Source organism: Lagopus leucura, unplaced genomic scaffold, assembly GCF_019238085.1.
Source record: "Lagopus leucura isolate 7727_CA_CO unplaced genomic scaffold, USGS_WTPT01 Super-Scaffold_100002, whole genome shotgun sequence".
Classification (NCBI taxonomy): Eukaryota; Metazoa; Chordata; class Aves; order Galliformes; family Phasianidae; genus Lagopus; species Lagopus leucura.
Window position 1 is genome coordinate 4482529 of NW_024962263.1, and position 26195 is coordinate 4508723.

The 26195-nt window shown below is 46.0% G+C and overlaps 1 protein-coding gene across 2 annotated transcripts in view; it reads right to left on the reverse strand.

The window, feature by feature from the left end:
- E2F3 (E2F transcription factor 3) overlaps positions 1-24182 on the reverse strand; it is a 42155-nt gene extending 17973 nt beyond the window's left edge. For both annotated transcript variants that reach the window (XM_042869388.1, XM_042869387.1), the window contains exon 1: positions 24123-24182. In XM_042869388.1, coding sequence (XP_042725322.1) covers positions 24123-24137 — 15 coding nt within the window. In that variant the 5' untranslated portion in view covers positions 24138-24182. The remainder of the gene's footprint in view (positions 1-24122) is intronic.
- Positions 24183-26195: the final 2013 nt, after the last annotated feature.

Below are 26195 nucleotides of genomic sequence, written 5' to 3' on the forward strand. Positions count from 1 at the left end.
ATATTGCCTCTAGAATCAAATACATTGTAAAACCTACATGAGGAAGATGTCAGTCTGCAATATCGCTACTTATTCACCTGGATTATTGTGATTATAGTGTGACAAACATCTGGTATTTAAAGTAACTTATAAAGAAACATTTTAAGTGAAAGTACAGGTTATAAAAATTGCCCTACAAAACTCACTCTGCCACAGGAACCTCACATTTTCTTCTTAGAAAATGGAAACTGTAGTAAAAGGGAAAAAGATAAATAAATCTCTTCCACAACATCAATTTGTGTTTCCTAAGCTCTCAGCTCATTAGGTATCACTTATCATTTTAATTAAGGTAAATACAAAGGGGAACTTTCTCCTAGTATTCATCTACATCAAAAACAATTTGTCAGTGAAGCTGAATTGCTGTTTGCTTTTAATGTAGACGAGTATTAGGAGGAAGTCTCCTCTGCATGGCTAATTCTGTTTATAATTCTGTAACAGGTACCTCACATAATTATCAAATTAAACTACACCCTGATCATCTGAAGCCCATCTTCACCAGCATTTCACCCTGAGAGCTGAAGGCCGATAGTGTTACACTAACGAAGCTTCTTTCAAGGCTTTATCAAACCATCCTATTTCCAATATTCATGATTCCCAGAGAAGTATCAGGAGTATTAAGGAAGCCATGAACTGCAAGCACTTAAATATCAAACCATAAGACTTGTATTTAGCTCAAAAAAATTCAAATGTAGGCGGTTAAGTTTCAGCAGCAGATCCCTGCTTGAAAGTAGGATTCAAGCCAGAGGAGCCCAGCAATGACTTTCACTTCTCAGGTTGAATTATGCAGAGGTTGCTGCCAAAGAAAAAATACACAAGTATCATGACTGCCTCCCAGTTATTATTACTGCAGAACATCATACAATGCCATTTTTACACCCACTGAAACGAATACATTAGCTTTCAGATATGCTCAGCGGTTGCAGACAGCTCAACACTTACAAATTAAACAAAAGGACCTGCTCCAAACCAAGGAAGCAGAGAAACATAGCCATGAAAACTGATGTTTTCCCCTTGACCTACAGCCAGTTGGGCATTTTTGTCAAAGAGGAACTGTAATCTTGGAGTACGACTGCTCTTTGATTCTCATCTTGACACCTTGAGGCAGCTGACCTGCCAGAAAGTCAGGGTATCATCTCATGTTCACCACCATTAATGCAACCAAGGTCAGCAGAAGTTGTATGAAGTTGTTCCATTTTCTTGCTCCTCAGTCTGCTTCAATGCCATGCAATCTGCCCATGCACTGTCAGGCCTGAGCTCAGCACATTCACCACTGCCAAAATGCTCAGTTTGTCATCTCCCACAGTGGTGCAGCACTCTGTACTCTTTTTGCACTAGATCAGGAAGGACAATACAATGGTTACGCAAGGAAAAAACCAAAGCATAAACCACGTTTCAAGCCTCAACAGAATTACACCTATGCTGCATAGGAAATGAACCATCTGAAATCTCTCTATTGCAATTTTTTCCACCCAATATGAAACAATTACTTCTTACTGACTTCTTACTGGAAGCAATGGCTTTTCAGTGCACCAAACTTGAAGACTTCGGTTACCACTTCATGTTGAAATATGAAAAGTTATTTTCAGGAAACTGCACCCAGTTTTCATCTCAACTGCTTAAACTGCCCAAGGTGAGGAGCACACCTGTCTCTGAGTAATCCTGAGAACTGCTCAATGCAAAAAGTGCTCTTTCATCCCACTTGGGATGAACCTGCTTGGTTAAGTGGAAACTCTAGAGACAAAACTTCCAGAAAATGTAGCGACAAGCAGCTGTGAGCTGTACACAGAGACCAGCATTTCACAGGGGAATCCTGGATGTAGGTTTTGGGGGTGAGTGGGTGCAGGCAGACATTTTATCCCCATCATTGCCCCCAGTGTGAGGGCTGTGCTGGCCGAGCCCAGCCTCCACCACTAGCAGGCTTTAACATCAATCCAGGCCTACACAACAATGTCAGAACTACCATATGCTCGTGCACACCCAATTCCAAGAAACTGTTTCAGCAAGACGTCTGCCTCCCGGCCAAGGCTGAGGGGTTTTCAGTTGCAGATCGTGTCAGCAATTTCTCTCCACAGCCATCTTTTGAAGAAAGCAGGTCCGCCATTGAACTTTCAAATAGGCAGCAGGGCCGGACGTGACAAAAGACCAACTCCATGGGATGCACTGGTGTCACTGGCATGTGGCAGGGGGGGATGGAGATTCATGATCCTTGAGGTCCCTTCCAGCCATTCTGTGATTCTGGAATTCCTTTCGGTTCCATACCTACGTAACAACTACACTGACAAACACTTACACTTCCCACATCACACAGAACGATAAAACCAAAGAAGAAACTGACAGTTTAGATTTACATAGTGGAGGTCACTGATGCTTCAGTTGGCTGAAGAGCTGCTCGCAATATTTCAGACCTTTGCATTACTTTAAACCTTCTGACTGGTGAGACCACTGCAGAACCGGGACAAGGGAAACATTCTCTGCATCATTTTAAGGTTGGCCCAATGAAAAATAATTGCAAAGCAATCTCTCTCAAAATATGTTCTAAAAAGCATTTTATCTTTTGCATTTAAGTAACTTCTTGAAGTACTTTTTCCTCTGTAAAAAGTCATTAACTTCAAAGTAAGATTGAGACTGGATTACTTCCATTAAGTGGCTTCCACTGTCTTGCAAAAATTAGCACAAATACTTAGAAAATAATAAATTTCAGACACAATCGCTCAACTATCAAATTGTCTACTGAACAAACAAGCCCTGCAAGTAGTGAAGAAGGGCATTAACAGAAATGGAGAATAGGCTGGGATGAACTTCCTTGGAGAAAATTCCAGTAAACGCCAGAGTATCAGATGCACAAATGAAAGCTAAAGATCTAAAATGCTAGGTGTGTATAGTAAAAGAATGATAAGGATGATACTCAATCTTTACTCATGGAATGCTGATACAGAACACAGTCACAAAAGTCTCCAGGATGACAAAATTAATGAGATTTAACACTTACAAAACGAAGAGGCTCTGTACTTTTCAGGGAAAGAGGAAGGAGCCCTTGCATAGCTACACCAGTGCAAACTCAGGGTAGATGCGCTGTAATGATGCAAGATTGGGCTTGCATCACAAGGTTTGCTCACTAAATTGCTAACATAAGCCACAGCATCTCAAGCTCTGTTTTCCTTGGATACAAGATGCATAAAGGAGAGAACTGTGGAATTGTACCTATGTGTCTGTGGAATTGTACCAGTATAGTTTTTAGAGTGAAAGATTTCTTGCCCAAACAGGTCTGCACTTCAAGAGGTCCCCATCCCAAAATATCAAATCTTCTCGCACTCCACACTGAACACCCTGCAGAATTCCACCAGCACAGCACTATGGACTATGCACTATACACCAGCACAGCAAAGGACTATGCTGGTTCACTTACAACTGACAGTGGGCTTAGAGAGAGCCCACTAATTCTGTCACTTGTTTCTGAAAGAACACCTGGGAGGATCCACATGCAAACGCTTCAGAAACTATAGCAGGGATCTGCAAACTAAAAGGCAGTAAGTTTTAAATACTGAGATGCACATCAGCCCATGTGTTGGGTATTCATGCATCCCCTCAAAGGAGAAAAATCCTCTTAGAAAAAGTCAGCACTAACCTTGACTCTGTATTTTCAATTCACTGCCTGAGGCACGACTGTTCTTACGTTCAACTACTTGTTCAATTATTCTAATTAGTTATGTGAAGTCAGATCTAAAGTAGTAAAACCTTTTGTTTAGAAGTACTTCCTTAACCTAGCTCCATACAACCATAAAAACACGCAGCTATACTCCTCAAAAGTAATAAATGTACTTTGAGTCCATTTAGGGTGATAAATATATATATAGATAGATTCCAAAGGACATTGGGAAAGTTGACAAAAAGTTTCAAGAGACAACAGACCTTGATGAGATGCAATCATTTGCACTGCCCAGGGCCAGGCACTGAGAAATAGCATAGTGTTCTAAGCACAGACTGTAATATAGGGTAGTTCTGCAAGTTAACTAAACTGTGGAGGCATTCTGCCATCTCACTTCAAGGAAGTCCCAACACTATCCCAACAAATAAATCCTAAAATAAAATGCAGCTTGCAAGAAGAGACTGATAAGCCACTCTCAGATAGTTAGCTAGGTGCAATTTTGAAAACTAAGTGACTGGTATCACACACACACAAAAAAATCCTTAAGTAACCTTGAAGAAGTTAACATAACAAACTCTTCCATATGCAAGAGTAACAAAAATAAATAACAAGTGCCCATGAAACAGGAGACACAGTTTAAATACCCAAAAGAATCTTTTCCTAGAAGGAGTCACAAAGGAGGGTCCAAATCAGCAGAAAGTCGCAGAAACAGCACACAAAGAGGGCAGGAACATAGCACACAGACAGCAGGAACCTGTAGATCCTTCTCATGGCCAGCAACCTTCATCTTAGATCAGGAGCCAACAATGCCACCACATTTCTTTCCAGTGCATTTTTCTGCACACACACTAAACTGATTTCCACCCAGCCTGGGTGGCTAAAGATTAAGCCCTTCTACCACCATGCCAAAATGGGCAGCTGTTGTATACACCCTTACTTCAGCAGCCAGTTTGGCAGTAGACAGCTTTCATGGTGCAAAGATAGCAGAGTTTTTAATGTTTTAAACTCTGTGTAATGTCACAAAGAACAGATAAACCACATCCTACCTCAGCAGTATTTTATAACAGAAGGGAGCAGAACAATTCAAGAGCGCTGGCAAAACACAATGAATTATTTTGTTCAAATGGTGGGATATACTGAGTCCCAGTGGTAGAGAGAGAAAAAAAAAGAAGAAGAAAAAGAAAAGATGACATGATGAATGATTTTCTCGTGATTTTCTTTTTCACATCAGAGTAAATTCCCTCATGCCATGGACAGGGCAATCTAAAAAGTTGACGAGATAGCCTAATTTGCAAGACAACGCTCAGCACAGATGTGCTTTCACAGGGAATAAACCTATTGGGGAAAATAAGTGAACGTTGCTTTCTTTTGCATATTTCAATGTATGTTTCAAAAAACAATCCCTTTTAGCTCTGGTGAAGCGGAACATTTCAAGCCATAGAGTCAAGCAAGGACATGCAAAAAATTGAACCAGAAGAAACGATCTATCCACTTCACTTACTTCATCACTTTTACTAAGTGTTCTCTGAACTAATTACCTTGAGATGACTTATCCAGAAAAAATGACTACTACCTTGAAGTCTGAAATTTTAAAATGAAAATAATAAATACATAAATTGCATTTTCTCTCTAACGCATTCTTTGATCAAAGATACTTTCTAATATGACCTTCTACACATCACAAACCACTAGGTTTCCCCTAGTTGCTATGCAGTTAGTAACTTGAAACCACCTTTTAGCCAAGGACAGGAAGAGATTGCCAGGCAATTTCAGAACCTGCTACAGGAAAGTCAAATGAGCAACTATCTGTCAGAAAGGACAATGAACACAGTTGCTCTCATCAAAGAGCAGACATATGGACTTCCTGACCTCAAGTCAGCTCTGAAATGATAAAGCACACCCCTTAACAAGACATTCATTCTGCTTGTAGGTAGCAACTCAATATTATCTTCCCCTCACTCGAAAAAAAGTTTAAGTTTCCACTTCAATGTTGCATTGTTTCAGTTTCAAGAGTAAGTTCTTGAAGTGCTCATATTCACCAATGCTAAAAGTCACTTTGAAGAATAGCTGAGATGGGAAGGGACCTCCCGAGTCTAGTCATCTAGTTCACCCCTATCACTTAAAGCAGGGGCAACTTGAGCAGGTTAGTCAGGCTGAGTCCAGTTGGATATTGAGCATCTCAAAGGATGGAGACTCCAGCACCTCCTGGAGAGGCCCATTCCAAAATTTGATCTCACTGAGAAAGGAAGCATTTTCAAATATTTAAATGGTATTCACTATATTTCAGTTTGCACCCTTTGCCTCTTGTTCTGTCACTGAACATCACCATGAAGAGACTGGCTCCATCTTCTTCCCTCCTATCAGATGTTTGCATGCAGTGATAAGAGCTCCCTGAGCCTTGTCTTATCCATGCTGAACAGTCCCAGCTCTCTCAGCCTGTTCTCGTACATCAGACACTTCAAGGCCCTAATCACCTTTGCAACCCCTTTCATGGACCCACTCCAGTACATCCATGTCTCCCCTGTACTAGGGAGCCCAAACCTGTCCCAGTGCTCCACATACATCTGACCTGCACTGAGCAGAAAGAAAGCATCACTTTCCATAGCCTGCTGGTGATGCAACGTCTAATGCAGCCTGAGTGGTTGCTGGTTTTCTTTGCCACTGCTGGCTCTTGGTAATCTTGGTATTCACCATGGCCCCAGGACTTTTTCTGCAGAGCTGCTTTTCAACAGGCCCTACTGCCTGGGGCTGTTCCTCCCCAGAAGCTGGGCTTTATACTTTTCCTTAGCTAAATTTCTCAGGTACCTGCCAGCTACTTTCTCAACCCATCAAGGTCCTTCTGAAACACAGCAAAACCATCAGCTTTATCAATCACTCCTCATAATTTTTTATCTTGCCTATCAGTCAAATTATCCCTGTGCAAGTTGCACAGTGAGATATTTCCTTCAGAACCCAAATAACTTTCGCAACCCTGTTTAGCATCATCTTCAATTTTCAATATTTCTCTTTACAGATGCTAGCACTGAATTGTGTTATTACTCTAGTATGTGCTATACTGTTTACTAAGGCAAGGAATCCCCTTTCCCATTCCTTTTACATACATCCCAGGATGTCCCATCACTCCTCACCATTGCACTGGAAACTCATGCACGATTGCTTGTCAACTGCAAGCTTCAGAAGTGCTGCCCTCAGGATACAGGCACTCTTTCATAAAGCATAGCTTACATTCCCTGTTCGTTGGCTTACAACTTCGCTTTTGGCTGTATTAAAGACACAGTGTGTTTGAATGTGCCTACAGAGCAAGTTGTGAGAATTCCATTATCGTTTACTATTCTGCTAGCAATTACTATCAGTTACAGGTTTTTTTTGTTTACTTCTGGGACAAACATGAAAGCCTACCACAGTACTGGAATTAATGCAAATACTCACTGGAACCTGCCAAAAGATCCCATTTCCTAATGTCACTCAGCCAATTTTTAATCTCATGTCATACTGACGGTGCTATATTTTTAAAATCAAAATATTTTACAGAAATCACAAATCCTTCAGAACAATCTCATATGCACGGCAGACAGCTGCATCTTTGTTATCTTTTAACTTTTGGTTGGCGATTAAGAAAACTAGGAAAAGAAGTAGGGTGAAGGTAGAAAGAGTTGGCTATCAAGTGCTGCTGGTAAATATTATAAGAAACAGAACAAGCACCTTTTGCAGTTCCATGCATAGAAGAATCCCAGTCTTCTACTTGCATACTACTTGAACCCGAAAGAAAGGTTTATTTCAAGACAGTTGGATATCCCAAATTTCGGGGATGTCAGAATAAATCTGAAGTATTACATGAGCATATTAAGAGTATAACATGAGCAGGGAGGTGAAAGAGACAGTGCTTAGGATGAAAACAGAAGCACAAGCATTTGTTGATAACATCGGATTTCAGAACAAAGTTCAGAAAAAGCCCACTAAGCTTCTTGCATTGCTGCCTTCCCCCTCCCTCCCTTCCTACTGCCTGCTTTGCTGTATGCCCATGCAGTTGTTAAAACTATTCCACAGGCAACGGACAGCTAAATGGGATTTTCCAAAAGCCTGCAAAGTCTTCCAGTGGAATCTAGCACATAAATATCACTTAAAGACTGCACTAAAAAGAATTCCTTTCCTTAAATAGATTTCCTACTTTAAAATTATCTATTCAGTTCAGGCTCATTGGTTCTTCCACAGATGTACCTTAATCGATCCAGAAGATAAGTGACCACCTGATTTGACTGCACCTTCTTCACAAGAATTTTCTTTCTTTTGATCAGTACACCTTGATCCTTTTCATTTTCCAATGCAGTTTCATTTATGAGTCATCATTCCCTTCTCACACATATACTTTTCTCTCCATTTCATCCTTCTCAGCTGTAGGTAGGGCAAACTTAAATAGCCAGTTTCACAACTGGACACTAGACATCCTCAAATTTAGATCAAAAGCCCTCCCAAAGTTTACGGGATCTTTCCATCCAGACAGACTTATAAAAGTTACATGTAATTATGGAAAGGAATAGGTTCAAAAATAGCCAGTGTATGATGGCTTTTCTCAAAAGTACATGGATAGGAAGGACTTACTCTCTATGCAGTAGGAGGAAGGCTAAGACAATTCTGAACAGACATTGGAAACTCCCATCAGCAAACCTCTTGTTTTCTACATTAATTAGTATTCCAACTATAACTAAAAATGACATCAAACTGTAAAACCAAGATTACTCAAGAAAACTTAAGAACAATTCACTATCTGAGGCTGCAAGTTCCTACCTAAGATGAAACAAAAGAACTCTCAAGACAATCCTGGAAATATCCCACTTGGTCAGTCCTCAGCCTATCTCAGAAGCATAAAGCAATAAGAAACAGTATTGTCTTGTCCTGACATCCATAACTTCTACTCTTTCAAAAAGAGCCTGTTGGCAATAGCAGCAAGTCTCTTCTTCCTCAAGATTTCCCTCCTTACACTTCCCACTGGCAAGACCTCACAGGCTCTGTGCTCACTTGGAACAAATTCTGCAGCATGGCTCTATGCTTTCCATGGCAAACTGGAAATTCTGCCATTTCAGGTAAATATATTTTACTGAATCAAATATTTAAAAAAAATAAAAATAAAAATATGGCAGAGTTACAGTGTTCCTTGTGTTTAAAAAAAAATCCCCCCAAAAATCCAAAATAAATAAGATTGCTACACAGCTTTCACATTTTACTATCCTGCAAATGTTTAAATACACAGCAGTGCTGAAGAAAGTATTTGGAGAACGATGGAAATTTTGGCAGCTGTTCTGGAGAGAGCAGAGGCTCCTGGGAGTGAGCAACGTGCAGAAGGATTGCGAGATAAATGCACTTGAATGCTTTTGTCAAAGTAATCAATAACAAAATAGTTATGCTTGAAATTAGATAACAGATTAAAGGGCAACTCCTGCCTTGCAGCCCTACAGTTTCAGGCTGTCTCTAGGGTTGGTTAGTTCATTAACATCGCGCTAATTGTCTTCAAATATGGAGACTTCCTTCCAAACACCAACCACAACAACACAACTCCTTGTACTGTTAAGATGAAGATCCGCACAGTACTTTGGTTACTGAACTCTGCAGCAGGGTGGAATCAGCCATGCTGTGGGTACACTCAGCTCCATGTAGGCCAGCCACGCTGTTCCCTTTGATAGGAAAAGGGAGGCTATGCTGCCAGTGTGGCCACAAAACTCAACCTTCCTCAATGAACGCCCCATACAACTGGCATTCTCTACAACTAATCTGACCAGCAGCTCCCATGTTTACAATCTATGTGAGGTAAGCCCATCAGCTGCAGTGGTGGGTAGTTAAAGCCATCCTAATTGATACCTCCAGTGATTCTGTGACCTCTCGTCCAAAACCACAACATCTTAACTTTCCTCTGCTAAAAATCTGTCTTGTGAGACCATGTAAAAGCCAGTCCTTTGGAAGAAGAAATTTTCTGATAGAGATGATTTCAGAAAAGGCCTCCAGTGTTACAAGTTCACCCTATATACACAACTCCCAGGCAACAATTACACATATAGCTTCACTTATTTCAACGCCAGCCGTCAGGCTGTAATTAAAATAAATGTAGCCTGGGAGTCACCGACTGGAGGCCAAGGGTACAAGATATGGTGCAAACACAGAGATAAGGAAACACTGATTCTCATTTCAAGCAATTGTGGGCTTCCCCTACGAACTAAGAAGACTGTAGCAATGTTCTCTCCACGTGCTCACAAAGCTCCTAAGCTGCCTCCAAGCCTTTAGGAGCCCATAGCTGGAGATGGGGAGGGAGGGTCAGTCCTTGGGCACTGCTGGCGAAGCGCCAGCAGCTGCAGGCACTCGGTAACCTAAGCAGTAAGTAACGGCACAAAAGCCGCCTATTCCTTTTGCAGAGCCATCTGTTGGCTTCTTGTTATGCACCCCACTGCTTCCAGGAGATGCTGAGGACATGCACAGGCAGCGAAGCTCCTGATCTGCTGCAGAAGCAGAGCACGGCGTGGCTTCCTACGGCTGAGGACGCGGCACGGTGCTGCAACAGAGGGGGCAGCTGAGTTGGCCTGCTCCTTGCCAGCCTGGATCATCTCCCAGAATCACTCCAGGAAATCCTTTCCCTCATGGGAAGCACTCCCAGGGGTCATTGGCCCAATCCTCTGTTCACTTTTTTCCCTTCCTTCCCAGCCCAGCAAGCAATTAGGTTTACCCTGACTATCAGAGTGTTATATTTCACTTCCTAAAAGACGTGGGTCTGGAGTGAGCTGGTGAAGAACATCACCAAGACCTTTGTCACTCACTCACAGCTGCAGATCCCAGTCATGACAATGCCTTTGCATCTCAGTCTGAGCATGAAACTAGCGACTGCCCACAGGGCCTCGGAGTGGTAATTAATCCTTGCCTGCGTGTTATTTTCTTCAGTATTGCTGAACAGTTTAACAAGCAGCACAGCTGCTTAATCATAGCACCTGACTACTGAATTTAGCACACCGAGAACAAGCCTTGCTATTTCTACCTCAAATTCAAAGTGCAACAATGAAGAAACAGGAACCATTAGTCAGCAACATTATCACTATTCACATAGCTAGAATTTCATCCATCAAATACACATCAGAAAACAAGGAGAATAAGGGTAATCAAATGCTATCACCTTTCTTCCTCTCTGTTTTTTGCCCCTCCTGAGATTGACCACATTTGTGGTTAAATGCAGGGAGCCAAACTTCCTATAAGCAGTCTCGGTAAAGTTCCAGATTTCCACTGCGGTTCAGCTGTATCGCAGCTCTGGAAGCACGTATTGGTTCATGTTCACGTGTAAATAAACTCTATACTGCAGCTACAAAAGGTGGGTTTTTTTGTTTTTTAACCAGAATTACCTTGCTGGCCCAAACTATTAAAGGAAAAAGATCTTAACGCCAAGCTGTGGATCTGTTGAACTTACTAGTCTGAATGAAAATGCCCCATGAAAGGACTGAAATGAACTCACCCTGCCAGGGGAGAGGCAAGCAGCTAGTCAAACAGGAGAGACAACACCAGCACCTCCAGATCCCCAGCACACACCTCCTCCCAGTGCTCCTGAGGACTCCCAGTCAGTGGTCACAAGCCCCAGAACTGTAGATGCGTACGTCCTGGCTTTATTTCAGTGCAATCAAAAGCCTTCACCAGTTCTTTTGCAACTTGAAAATGACCAAGTGAGATAGCTGGGTGTTGGTGCAGTCAGGATGCAGCCTGCTGATCCAATGGCTCAGAGGCTCTCAGTAAATGTGTCTCAAGAAGAGAAACTCTGCAAACTTAAAGACGTTCCAAGCATATGCTGGTAAATACAGGTTTTCAAGAGAAGAAAAGCATTTATGTTTATCTTTACAGAATCACAGAATCACAGAATTGTAGGGGTTGGAAGGGACCTCCAGAGATCATCGAGTCCAACCCCCCTGCCAAAGCAGGTTCCCTACAGCAGGTCGCACAGGTAGGCATCCAGTCAGGTCTTGAACATCTCCAGAGAAGGAGACTCCACCACCTCCCTGGGCAGCCCGTTCCAGTGCTCCCTTTACCAAGGGATCCGTTCATTCCAAAACAGACAGCGAGGTATGCTGATTTTTGGACTATTTTTCTGCAGAGAAAAATCAGTTCAGGATACCACAGACATGTGATGGCAGTCTAAGTAGATTCAAGAAGTTCAGTTTCAGCTCTGCTTCTGACAGCAAGAGGCAACCAAGAGAAGGCTGAAGTTTCTCCACTCTATGCCATTAAGCACAAGAAGGAAGTGGCTATTCATGGTCTCGACTGATATTACTACCAAAAAAACTCCAGTCCTACGTTGAGTGGTGTGCGTATGCACTAACAGGGAGACCTAGTGACACGTGCACAAAGAAATCCCTCACTTAAGAGTGCTGCTGCATCAGTCCTAACCAGCAATACTCCTTCAGCTCAGTGTAACACATCCACTAAATTATACTTGAGTATTTCCACCCAAAGAGCAGACTGTATAGTTTCACTCTTCATTCATTCACTCTTCCTTCCAGATTCCAACTCAGAAAGATATTGCAACTGCTCTGCGCTGGGGCTGATGCCCTGCAGCCCCATGCAGCCATGGAGGGACACTCAAATGAGAGTCAGAATCATAAAGAAGAAAAAAAGCAGCATCTTTGTCACACAGAGAGAGGGGGTGAAAATACCTGTAGGTGTTTAGCATTACTTTAGAGCAGAGTAATACACTTTGTACTATTTGTGTAACATAAATCAGAGGACTTGGAAGGTGAATCAGGACAAAGTATCTCCTAACAGCTTTTTAGGAGAAAAAAAGTCTTCCAATGGGCATTCAGGCTGCCACTGCTCTGCTAGACATGTCACAACCATATAAGCCATAAGAGAGCATGGATTCCAATGGGCAAAAAGATTTGATTCTTATGTCACAATTCATGTTTATTGCACTTCTATACTAAGTTCAAAAAGTTTCAAACTACTCAAGATCTGTTCACTTCTTCCATTCCAGCAGGGCATTACATTGAAGAGTTCACTAAGCCAGCTTCAAGCATCTGATATTTTCAGCTAGATAAAGTATAGTAGGTATAGTATAACATCTCACAGGTGCCTGGAGTTTTCTTCCTGCAAGGTCTCAAGGAGATTCCTGTCTTCTCAATTCCTAGTCAAGGAGTTTGGGGCTGCTTTTCACACATTGAGACAACCGAACTCTTAAAATGGCTGGGAATGACACATTTCTCCACTTCAAATGAAGTGCTAGCAATAGAGATAACACTTGCTGGTACAATTGGTGCCGCTTCTCCCATTAGGGGAAGTAGGGAAACGTGTTCAAAAATGTCACTGAGGCCATCAGAAGAGCTAAAAGATTGTTGGGAAAACAAAAACCGAATAAATCTGAAGGGTGAAGAAAAGGCTGAAATTCAAATCCCTCCTTACTAAACACCGAATGATTCAGTGAGTCCTCATTCACTTTAGGGCAGAAACACCTGATTTGGGCCTTAAAGAAAGAGCTGGCCTTAGTCACTGCATTGCACATGAGAACAACCACAGTTTTGCTTGCTTTGACTTACTGCTAAACTGATTATTCTCCAAGACTGGGAGAGAAGGAAAAAGGAAGGAGGTGGTCATCGCTCTTATGAAATGATTTAAGTTGAAGAATTGAAAGCATCTTACTTTCCCTAGCAAGCCTCTTTGGTAATTCTGAAGCAAACAAACCACACTCAGGGTAGTGTCCTGAACATATGGCTTTCTCTGAATAAATGCCTGCCTGCCTACAAGCCTCCTTTTCTTCATTTTTTTTTTTTAATATGTCTGTCTGTGGAATCCCTGTTGATACATTCCCCCTCACAGCACAGAGGGTTTCTGCCTAGGAATTAAATAGTAATAACAATAATAATAATAAAAGGCTTTATAGTTTTATCACCTTATGCTTTTAAACTTATTTCTGCCCATAGAAAACTGCACCCGAGCTTAACATCTGCACGCAACTTGCTTATTACTGCTACATTCTTCTCTCATATACACTGAATTAAAGCATGAGGTAACTAAGACAATAAAAGGCAAGGGCTTTAGTGCCCCAGAGCATGCAACAGCATGAAAAGCTGCCTTAAAGAACAGAATCATAGAGCAGAGGGGACCTTAAAGACCATGTAGTTCCAACTCCCTTGCCATGGGCAGGGCTGCCACCCAGTATGTCAGGCTGCCCATCCAACCAGCCCTTGGGAGCCTCCAGGGATGGGGCACCCACAGCCTCTCTGGGCAGTCTGTGCCAGTGCCTCCCAAAAAGTGCCTCCGAGTAAAGAATGTCTTGCTAACATTTAACCTAAATTTCCCTTCTTATAAAGTCATTCCCCCTTGTCCTATCACTATCAGACCATTCAAAAATTCAGTCCCCCTCCTGTTTGCAAGCTACCTTGTAAGCACTTGCAAATACTGGAAGGCCACAATGAGGTCTCAACCATCCAGAGCATTCTCCAAGCTAAACAAGCCCAAGAACAGGTCACAAGCAAACCATATTTGAAATCTCAAAGTGATCTGGCACTTTTCTTTACTGCATTTCCTGCAAATATCTCTGAAAAACGTGGCTCCAAGCACGGCAACTAGTGGAAAATGTTGTTACTTTGCCATTTCCCTCTCAATGCATGGGACACCTGATTTCCATGGTCTGTGCATTGAATGCTCCTCAGTTTTCCCAGTTTTGCAGGTGTAACAGAGGACCATTGGAGGATCACTGTGACCCTTTGGCCTGGAAGAGGCTTCCTGCAAAGGTGCTGCAGATGCATAGTTGCAAAATGGTGGTTGTGAGGGCCACGAGAAGGGGGGAATACCCTCTGAAGTTTCTCACCCCTCTGCCTGCAATCTCAGAAGGAGCTGGTGACAAACTGCAGAGGATGATCACAAAGAAAATTGTCAGCAGGAATAAAAGGGTAGTGAGGATGCCGAAGTGCAATGGTCTGCCATTTTTCTTTTTTAAGTAACGAATAAAACTTAAAAAGCAAGACAAACATGACTAGAATCTGAAATAAGAAAGAAAGTGGAAGCAATTTTATACCAAGCATGAACCCATGTCATACCAAAAGCCACTTGATTTTTTTCTATGATCTCCGTTCCTTTATGCAGTCTTTGAGGTGTCAATTTTCGAGAGAACAATTCTCAGCTCAGCACGACAGAGCAGTAATGCTGATGGGCATGTAGAACATTAGCTGTTATAAATAAACTGCTAATTTGAAGTGGGAAAAAATCATCAAGGCAGAGTTTATGATGAAGAACCAGAGGAAGAAAATGAGCAACTTGCTTCTGCTTCCAGGACACCGCTTTTTCACAAAAGGAACTTTTTCTGACCCTCAGCTCCTGAGGAAAAAAACAAACCAAATACCAGCACCAGCAAAGTACCCACCAGTCAAACAAAGCAGCAGCAAAAATGCTATTATAATTTTAAAGCCTTCCCTGCCCCCACTGCCAGTAGTAAGTTTCCTACTGGCTGAAGAGGTCTGTGCTTCAGGAGAGTACTACATTGGAGCTGTGAAGTTTCAGCTTCCCCTTCTCTGGCTTGCAGTTTTACCTAACTTGTAAGAGACATTCTGACACTGCAGGCACCGTGCATTCAAACCAATAATGAGGTGCAGAGCCATTATACTGCAATGTGTATCGGGGTTACTTGCTGCTGCTTGATAAATGCCTTACTATGAAAAGTAAAACTTTATTCTGCAGAACTGACACCCAGCATTATTTGTGCCCATGATAGGCCTGATCTCCACTCTCCTTCTGCCTGAGCCAGGCTCCTTCCCACCCTCTTCTCCAGCTTGCTACTACAGATAACACCCTGCTGCTGTGGGGCTGCCATCGCTGCTATTATTTCCATATCACGCAGGCATTGCTGCTCTTCACCAGAATGGCACTTACTAAGCAATATTATAAGAATTTCTGCAAATATCTATGCTGCCCATAAGTGAGGATAATGGCCTCATTGCAATAGTCTTGATAAAAGCAGCATGTTCCAACAAGACAGCTTTCAGATATCGCTAAACAAAAGCCTACTGTGAGAGCCGTAACCAACATCAATTCCCACTATGTGATGACATTAGACAAAGTGTGAACTAGCTTACTGTATGGGGACAAAAAACTGACTGTCAATGTGTGGGACCAACGCTGCCTAAAACACTACACTGGCAAGTCAAAATACAACAAGCATATATGCATGGTAATTGCCGTTTAATTCCAGAGTTAGCAGTAGACGCAAACAAGTAGCGAAGGCAATATTAGGTTACCAGTATCACTCAAGACGTTGTAATTCCCTATCTTTCTACTTCTGGTGCATTTGGTTAGGAAAAATGACCTAAAACCAGCAGACATTAAAAGTAGAATGACTTTTAATAAATCCCAGGTTACATTACAGAAGAATGCAGCAAAAGCTGAAGGCTTGCTCTTTAAAACCTTATTTTCCACTACAGAGTAGACAACCTCGTACACAGCAATCACCATTCCACACAGGGCACAAGAAAAGACCCTTTCTGCCCAGGCATCATTTTGCATTTTCACACATTCATGTATTTACACTGTGGTAGTGCCTGAAAAGCCAAGCCTACCATCAAAATGTGATGCACCAATACAAACACCAGGCCAAGAGGTTATTATCATTAATATTATTTATACTTTCAGACCTGAAATTCACCTGATGGCACCACTCAAATGAAAGCCTAGATAAGAGGGATATAGACAAGCCTATATGCCAGTTTTTTGCTGAACTGGCAAGGCAAACTTGAAAGCTTTAGATTTTACATGGAGAGCAGTACATTTGCCCTACTGAGATGTATTTCACTCTAAGTGACATCTGCAGTTTAACATGTGTAAAAATCACAAAATCATAGTGTGGATTCAGTGATGTGCAGAAAAAGTAATATCTGTTACTGAGCTCCAATTTCAGTAAGATTATGTAACTAAGCAGTAGCAAGTTACATTTGGTAAGAACTAATAGAGTGCATCAATAACATGTCAATGACGTGTTATAATTCAACTTTGTTGACATGTTATAATTCAACTTTGCACTGCACGGTGATGGCCATTACTGAGTTCTAAACCAGAGACTTTTTAATGTCGCCTTAATTGACAAGGAAGGAAGTTTGCCAATGAGTTTCTTTCCAGCCCCTTTCTAGCAGCACATTACACAACATGCAAGAACCTTTGAACCAACTGCTCCACAGCAACCAAAAAAACTCCAGCAGCACAGCAATGTAAAAAAAGAGAAAGTTTTTCAGGAAGTTTATTAATGAAAAGTACTTTAGGAATCTACTCATACATTAACCAACACACACACCAAAAATGAGGAGCAGCAGTGCTGAAGCTCCAGTAGCCAAGGCTGAGCAGACACCTCCTGTTACCACGTTTCCTAGTGCAATTTATTTTTACCAAAAATAGTTGTTCACATAGTTTCTACGGGTTTTCACAGATCTTTCCAAAACAACTAACGGCTCGCAATCTGTACATGATGTGACTACAAAATTCCATGTTAAAGATATAAAAGGGAAAACCAAAATAATAGCAGACTCTGCTTTCCATATTGGCTTGTTCATATAAAGCTCAAGGTACCAAGGGCCCAAAGTCTGCAGTGATGCAACTGAACATCACAGGAAGCACTCAACATCTTCCTAAAAATCACATCCTAGGCCTTTGTGCCCTAAGCAGGGCATCTGAACATGAGGTTCTACAACAGAGGACATTTCCATGCTTGGATGCAGCCACATACAAGTAGGATGATGAAATCTTGAAAGCAAACTAAAGTGGCCAAATGAAGTCCCCTACTTAAAATCTCCTACTTAAACAGAGTGAAGAAGCCAGCACTGGTTTTACTTCTAGAGGTGAGTTCTTGACACCTTCATAGAACAAACAAAAGCCACACTTGCCCACCTAACAGTGAAGAAGGGAAAAAAAAAAAAGCAAAAAAAAAGGTGCCTGATTGATTCTAAAAAGGCTGTCTTCAGTGTTGCATGTCTCTATCCAGCTTGGTCCTAAGCAAAAGACCTTCAGTCCACCGTGTGTCAAAGCCGCAGGGCACGTACGTGCAGCACTGACACTGGGTTAGCAGTCCCACTGTAATCAGGACAACAACTGCTCATATTCCTAAGCAGGACAGGATACACAAAACATGTGCTATTAAGCAAGTTCTTTTGCAACACAATTAAGATTTATATACAAAAGTATAAAAAGAAGGCTGAGTGACGTAGTACGCTCCTACCACACGGCACAGGCCATTTTCAGTATGTGCTTCAACACCTAGACAAAGTCTATCCTCTCTCTTTACAGGAATGCAAACAGAAATATTTATCACATCTCAGTGATGAGCCCAGAAGACATTAAGAACTCCATGCAAGCCATGAGATCCAGCAACTAATAGCAGCATCCAAATAGAAAGCATAGTACTTCAGCAGGCATCCATGCCAGGTATAGCACTTCCAAATGCGGTTTTGGACCAACTTACTCGAGGAAAACAGAAGTAAAATAGTGCTCTTTTAAAGATGTGATAAAATGGGCAGCTTTGCCAAGTCTGCCATCAAACAGAAGACAGAACTGACATTAAAACAGAGTCCAAACAGTGCATCAGCAGTACCTCACTCACTGGTACAGCCCAGTGCTGGAAGTACTGATGGTTCCCTCCTCTCACACCCCCATAGCCCCTGACACAGGAAAGGGGAGAGGGGTTATTCTCCCCATGGAGAAAACACAGTTCTGCAGTTGAAAAATAATGCAGGAAGTGATTAACTCTGCCAGCCAAAACAAAGCCTGAAGTTAAACTTACTCATTTCTAAGTACGATAGTTGCCACCGCATATACACATACTCAGTGCTGCCAGCTGTAAATGAGATTATTTGCAGAGACTGTAAAATCCAAAGACTTAGTTACAGAAAGAGAAGCTTTCCACACACTGAAGCCTCACTCCAGACAGGGCTGGATCTAACTTACCATCATCGCCACAAGAAGCCTGCTCAAACTGAAGTCATGGTCCACGATCCAGCCTTAGTGAGCAGTTGCTCTGAAATCCCTAGTCAAGGATTTAAGCCTGAGCCGCTTTCCTACCTCTCTTCACTGGCACGGAGACGGATGGACAGAAGAAGGCTGGCATTGCTCCTCCTCTGCAGGGCTCCCTGGCAATTTGTGATAGTAAGATCATCCACAAAGCCCACACATTTAGCCTACTACTCAGTTTTGCCAGTGCTCAGACTGCTGGATGACAGCCTTCCAGCATCTTCAACAGTAACTCAATGTGGGCAACCAGGCCAGAAGTAAATTAACCCTACCACCAAAGCTACACCCATCAGTCCAGTGCACGTCTCCAGAAGTGAAATCTGAAGGTGTCAGATCCAAAATCTGCTGCTACCAGAAAAAGCTCACATCTTCATTTCTTACCCAATTCCTTTCTTTGTGCTCTGGATAGGAGAGGAAAGTTGAATTCCTCTCCCACACACACATCAGGCCCCACAGGACTGGGGTTCCAAAGAGAAAAGGTGCTACTCAATTTTCTTTTTTCTTTGGGGGCCCCCCCCCCCCCATCTACCACACAGTGGTCGGTCTTTCAAATGAGCCAATTGCTGTAACAACCAACCCCCTCTACTGCACACCTCCTGTGACTCCTCTAGGGGAGGGTAAGGTAAGGCTCTGTGAGACAGCCTGACTCTGAAGGGGTCTCCAACTCCTGCTAAGCCTGCCAAGTTGCCTACCATGTCTTTGAAACTTCTGCCAAAGCCACCAGTCCACAAGTACAAACCCATAACTAATAGACAGATTTGTTGATAGTCATGCAATTCTTTTATAAAAGGGCACCTCTATTTTTGCACATATGGCTTTCATTTCAGGAGAAATTACAATCTAGAACGCTTATGGAGAATGTAACTACAGACAGAAACACTATAACTGTAGACAGCAACACCAAAGTACCAACGATAAGATGAAGGGAAATAAAATATCTTTAACTGTTCCATCAGTTGAAGCAGCCTCCTCAGAAAAATAAAGTGGCTCTAATGTGACCCATATCCGATCTTTGCCAAGCAGGTTGATGGCACAAGGAAGAGACCAGTCATTATGAGAACTGAAAAAATTTCTGAAAATTAAGGACCACTGAACTGATTTAACACCTTAACACCACCAAAAGGGAAAGCTCAGCTTCTCTCCTTCATCTCATTCAATCCATCTTGGGTCACACGTTCCCAATGTCTACCTTAGGGCAGACTTAATGTCCATCAGAGCCAGCTATTTTACCCCAGTAAAACGGCAGAGCACCAACCCAAAGGAGCAACTGGATGCTCCCAAGAACAGAGAAGAGGAAAGGGCACTGCCAGGCCAGTGATAGGGCAAGGAAAGGCCACAGGGATGACAAGCAGGGAAAAGCAAGACTGCCTCTTCTGGAAAAACTAAAGCATTTAGAGAGGCTCAGCTGCTCATGGAACCTGCTAGAAGTCCTTATTACTGTGGGGAAATAAACCTACCGTACTTCAGTAGCTCTGGTGCAGACCAATCCACACCGACACAGCCGAACCCTTCTAGAGGGTGAATCCACCATTAACAAGCACAACAAGCTACCAGCTATTCCTGTACAGTTTCAGTTGGATGTCTGCTTTCCTCTAGATGCTCGCAGGCATACCTAGGGCAACTAGGATTTATTCCTCTTTGAACACTCCTCACACAGCTGTGCCAAAGGACCATGTGGCACCTCCTTGGGCTCAGAGGCAGTTTGTCCCTGGAGAAGACTTATGGGAGTTTGTTTGATTTAAATGCATTTTATTCCAAAAGCAAAGGCCCCAAACTAGCATTCATTAATAGAAACTATCAACCAAAGTAATATGAGAATAGGTCTGAATACGAAAATGCCTATCCCTTCTTGACAGACAAAGCTTCTTATTCCCACAAAATAAAGACCAGCTACTAATTAATTAACTGCCCACTTCCTTTATGGCACGTCCAAGTTTTTCTCCCATGCCTTAAATCATTCTTCAGCATTTATGTCCTATTAAGCCCACTCCTATAACCAACATGTAGAAGATTATGTATTACCCCCCTCATTCTCCCATTCCAGCTGTGACTTGCTGAGGAGGCAGGAAGAGGTGCTTTCTAAACCACCAGAAAGGGAGAGAGGTGCTAAGTATTCAATTTGGAAATGTAAATCCTCCCGCCCCCTTCTGAAGTATGCCGAACCAGCCTCTCCAGAGCTCATGTCATCTAAAGGCCACAGAAGTTCTCTAAAGATATTCTTGTTAAGAGGATTTAGCCCCTTTTAAAAAGGACTTAACATGTGGGTGGTGTCTCAATTTAAACATTTTCTCATGGCTAAGAAAATGGGCCTCTTCTTAAAGGCTTATCTTTATAACCCAAAGACAGTAAGAAATTCTCCACTATTTGAATTAGAAACATTTTGAGCAGCTTTCATTTAGGGTAGCTCCATTTTTAAACACCGTGATTTGCAAATGGTAGTGACTTTCTCGCATCAAGAGATGAACCAACACCAACAACAGCGTGGTGGGGACACCTCATCAAACATGAATTTCTCTCACACAGGCCACATTCTCATGAGGAGCTGCCATCAAAATCATAGAATGACAGAATGGTTTGAGTTGAAATGGACCTTAAAGACCATCTAATTCCAAACAAATTCCCTTATTGTGGGCAGGGCTGCCAACCCCAGCTCAGGCTGCCCAAGGCCCCATCCAACCTGGCCTTGAACACCTCCAGAGATGGGGTATCCACAACCTCTCTGGGCAATCTGTACTCCACCACACTCTGAGCAAAAAAAATGTTTTTCTTACATTTAAAAACAGTATGGTGCCAATAATCCTGCTGCTCTCCCTCTACCCTAGTGCCCTCTTCTCAGCCACCTCCTTCCCTTGATGGTCCCTGACACTTACCACACCTTCTTCCCTTAGCTGGTTCAACCTGCTTGCCCAGCAGAAAACTTATTTATGTATTTTGGTTAGGGCTAGTTTTCCAGTGAGCTGGCAAGTCATGCTGCCCCAGGAAGCCTGAGGAGCCTTTGGGTTGGCAGCAGGGAGGGAAATGGAGCTGCTGGGCTCAGAGATCCTTGTGAGTCCATTCTATGATTCTAGGCATACATGACCCTTGCCCATCACTGCAGCACAGACCTGTTGGATGGACTCACCCTGCCTCCACAGGCAGCAGCTTAGGATTGCTCCAGAACCCAAGGAGTGCAACTGACACCTTCGCAAGGCCTAGTTCTTCTTACTGCTTATGCTGGAGGCTCAGTTATGCCCAGTTACACCTTCTATTAGCTCTGCAGGAATCATGAAATGATTCCTGATCGCTGATGCTGAATGGGCCAGGTAGCCTGGGTCACAGCCTCAGCTCCCCTGGTACAAAGTCTGGTGAGCTCCTGGTCCCAAGAGCTGTCGCAACAGGCAGTGACACAGCAAGGACCAGGAAAGGGACAGCACTGAGATGCCTTGCTTGGGAGATGGAGGATGACAAACAGTCATCTCTATGAGGCTGAAGCTGCCTGTTATGGTTTAGGCTACCTTTCAAGGCTCTTCCAGCATGGTTATGCTTACAATCATAGATAAAGTAACCAACAAACTCCCAGAAGGAGAAACAGCTTACTTTGGCAAAATAAACTTCTTATTTTGCTAGTATAAACACCTCTGTGCAGCCTAAACTGTATCCTGCCATATTGGCTCCTTTTCACTTACACCATAGTTTATATTTGGAAGTATTGGGTAGGTTTCTAGTCCAGTTACATCTGCAAAGCCAGAGCATTTTCATAACCCTAACCAGCACAGGTGTGCTGGACAAATTTTAGACTTATCCCTACAGTCTTTTGCATAGCGGGGCCTTAATTTCTGCTGAGGATCTCCATGCAGTACTTGTAGTTCAGTTAAATCAAGTGCTATATTTATACCAGTGCTGCTCATCTGAGTTTGCTGCTTCAACCACCCAGCAGCTTCTCACTCTTCTCAGTATCTGACATCCCAAAACAGCTCAGCCAAGAACAACCAGGAAAACACCCTCGACTCCCAGTCCCAGAAAATCATCTGTGAAATTTGGTGAAAATGAGATGGGAGTCAGAGAACTGCTAAAAGGCTGCGTTGTCTCCCTGCCAGGAAGATGAAAGAGCTTTGGCCATTCTTTGCAGAGCAGAAGAACGCAGAGCACTGCGACGCTTCAGGACGACTTCCCCAAAGACAGGCGTGCGGCAAAGCGGCACAGCTCCAAGAGTGGCACTCACAGGAGCACAGCTGTTGAGATGCAGAAGGATGCACAGCTTCCTGGCATGAGCTGCGGGCTGCTTATCGCCCTGGGAGGGTGCCAAGCTGAGGCTGGAGATACCACCAGCCAGACCACCCCGTTCCTCCTCCATCCCACTTCTCCCCCAAAGCAGGGGTCTGAGGAGATATATGTCACTTGCTCAGAGCTGGTAGGAACTTCTTGAGGACGGAGTCCAGAATCACCACCTTGTTTCCAAACCTTTATGTGAGGAATCAATCTGCTTAGGTTCCACAACAGAGTTATCCCCACTGAAGAGGTGAAACTTATGCCAAAAACATACACTGAACTCACGCTCAAGGATCTCGTAGCACTCGCTGAAGTGAAATTGCGAAAGTCCCCTACAACCTCAGCATCATTCCCAAAATGCCTACACGTCTATTCTCCCAGAATCACTCTACTGCACTTGCTGCCCTTAGCACCACCATCTAGGAACCCAGCCATCACCCAGGAAAGACAAATATTTGTAAAACAGCTCGAAGAAGACTGCTTGACACCGGTCAGCTTTCAGACAAACTGCGCACCAAATGATTGCTCATCCTCCACAGCGGGGATGCTCCTCGTTAGCTTCAGGTGGGATGCGGTGAGCCTCAACCCTACCGCCATACAACAACTGCACAAAGCTGCCTCGGAAGAAGCCCGAGAGCGCGGGACACCGCCGACTTCTCAACGAGCATCTGGGGACGAGGGCGGCAGCCGCGCCCCGCGATGCCCAGGCCGGCGCGGGGCAGAGGCGCTGACAGGTGAGCGCTGCCGCCGCGCTCCGAGACCCGCCGCTCAACGCCGCCGCGCAGCGCGCTCGGTGACCTCGCCCGGCCCTAGCGGGCACCGGCCCGCATGGCAGCCGGCGGCCGGGCCGCGTGCGGCAGGTATCGCGGGCTCGGGCCGGCCAGGTGAGGCGAGCGCGGCCCCCGCCCGCCCCCGTGACAGCCTGGCCCGAACGGGGGAGTCCGATGCGCGCCGCGAGAAGGGGGACCCCGGAGCTCCCCGCGCCCCCCCCGCTCCGCAACTTCGCGGAGCCCGGGAGGGCCGAGCGCGCACCCGAAAACGGCGAGGACAAAGGAAACCCCGCCGGGGGGAGCGAGGGGGACGGGGGAGGAGGGGGCGGCGGGGGGGGGCGTCCGGGGGGTGGTCGCGGCGGCGGGCGGAGGGCGCCGTGGGGGGGCGGAGGCGCGCCGCCGCCGCCCCGCGAGTCACTGACCTGCTGAAGGGGCATTTCCGAGGGCGGCGGAGAAGACGGCGGGCCGGGGCCGGGGGTGGCCGGCCGGCTCTCGGGCTGTCCCAGGCCGGCGGCAGGAGGAGGAAGCGGCGTCCCCCTCCCCCGCTCGGATCGGCCCCCCCGCCCGCCCGGCTCCCAGTCACAGCCGCGGCCTCCGCGCACGTGTGCGAGACGTCACCGGCGGCTCCGGGGGTGAAGCGGAGACACCGGCGGGGCACGGCGCGGCCCGGCCCCCCGCCCCTCAGCCTGCCCGGCCCCGCGGGGAGGGGGCGCGGGCCCGGCCGAACGGAGCCCTCTCGGCGCTGGATTCGGGCTCTGTGAGCCGGGATGTGGCTGGGAGGGATTTTTTTTTTTCTCCCTGATTTTCTCTTATCTCTATTTTCTTTTTTCTTTTTTTTTTTTTTAATTTTCTCCTCCTTTCAGTCAGACCCGGCAGCAGCGCGGCGGCCCGGAGGGGGGGCGGGAAGGAGTCGGGAAAGTTTATTACAACAAAGCGCCGTCTCTGCCTTCCTCGCCCCCCGCCCCGGGCCCGGCCGGCGGCAGGAAGAGGGCCCGCCCGGCGCTGCTCCCCGCCGTCCCCTTCACCCTCCCGCGGGGACGGGGGAACGTTACCGGGGGGCGGCCTCCGCCTCCGCCGAGAGCGGGCTGCAGCAGCGCCGTCCTGCCGGCGGGTCCGTGAGGGGTGCAGTACAGCGAGCTGCCGGCGGGCGGGACGCCGTCCGCCGCCGGGGCAAAGGCACCGGGAGTCTGGGAAGCGGCGGCGGCGGCGGAGACAACACAGGGCGCCGCCGTCGCCGCGCCGGTGCTGCGGATCTGGATGAAGGTGCCGGCGGCAAAGCGGGCCGAGAAGGCGGCGGAGGCCGCTCTGGAGTCCGTGGACGGTGCGGGTGGCTGCGCTGCAGGGGCCGGCGGCTGGAGTCCCCTTCTCATCCTTTCCTCCGGGTCTGTCCCCGCGGCCGCGTCGCCTCCTCCCCCCGTCCCTCCCCCCCCCCCGGCCTTCCCGGCTCTTTTCCTGCTCGATGCCGGGGCCCCGCACAAAATACCGGGGGCGGCGGGTGCCGGGGGGGCCCCGGCTGCAGGATGCGGGGTGCCGGGGGGGGACGGAGGCGGCGGGGCGGGCAGATGCGGCGGATGGAGCGGGGCCGCTCCCGCTGTGTGGGGCCGGCTGGAAAATGGCTCCAGGAAGCGGCGGCTGCTGACAATGAATGAAGGGAAAGGAGACGGGTTACGCGCCAAGGGCCTCCCGCGAAACTCGGATTTCCCGCCCTCTTTTCAAACTAAATTTGCATGACTCCACCCCCGGGGCGCGCCCCGCCCGCTCCGCCCCTCCATTGGCCACCGCGGCCTTCCCCGCCGTCCAACCGGACGCCTCCTGCCGTCCCTTCTCCCTTCCCACTGGCCTGCCGCCGCCCGGCGCGGCCGCGATTTGCATACCGCGCGCGGATTGGCTGCGGGGGCGAGTCTGGGGATTCCCCCTCCGAGGAGCCGGGATCCCGGTTCGCCGGCTCCTGACACTGACAGCTGCGGCAGCGCCCGCCGCAACGTGCTCTCTGGAGGGGCGGGGCCTAGGGAAGCCCCGCCCCCTCCGCGTCCCGCCCCGCTCCCTTCGGCAATGCCGGGCACGACGCGCCGGGTGCCGAGACGGGGAGCCGGTGCTGGAGTCAGCGGTGCGCTGGAAGCTTGCGCGCCTGCTGCTGAGCCGCACCAGCGGCATCGGGCCGAGGTTCCCGCGTGGCTGAGCCGGGGTCCCGCGTGGTATGCAGGAGCCCGCCTCGCTGCTCGCTATTGTTTGCTCAGAAATTCGCCGGGTTCTGGAGATGAGGTTTCTAGGGGAAGCTGTTAAATGCTTGCTGTCGGCAGGTCTTCAAGCTCTGGGAGGCGCGGAAGTATTGGAAGTTATTCCCTTCCTTTCTGCTCTGTGTTAACTCCAAGAAGTACAAGGGCTGTTGCCCCTTCCTGGCAGTCTTAGCTTACTCACAGCTCCTTGGCTTCAGTGCCTCCTTAGCTTGCTAAATGCCCTCGCGCTGCCCTGCCCTGCTCTGCCCTGCAGCTGCA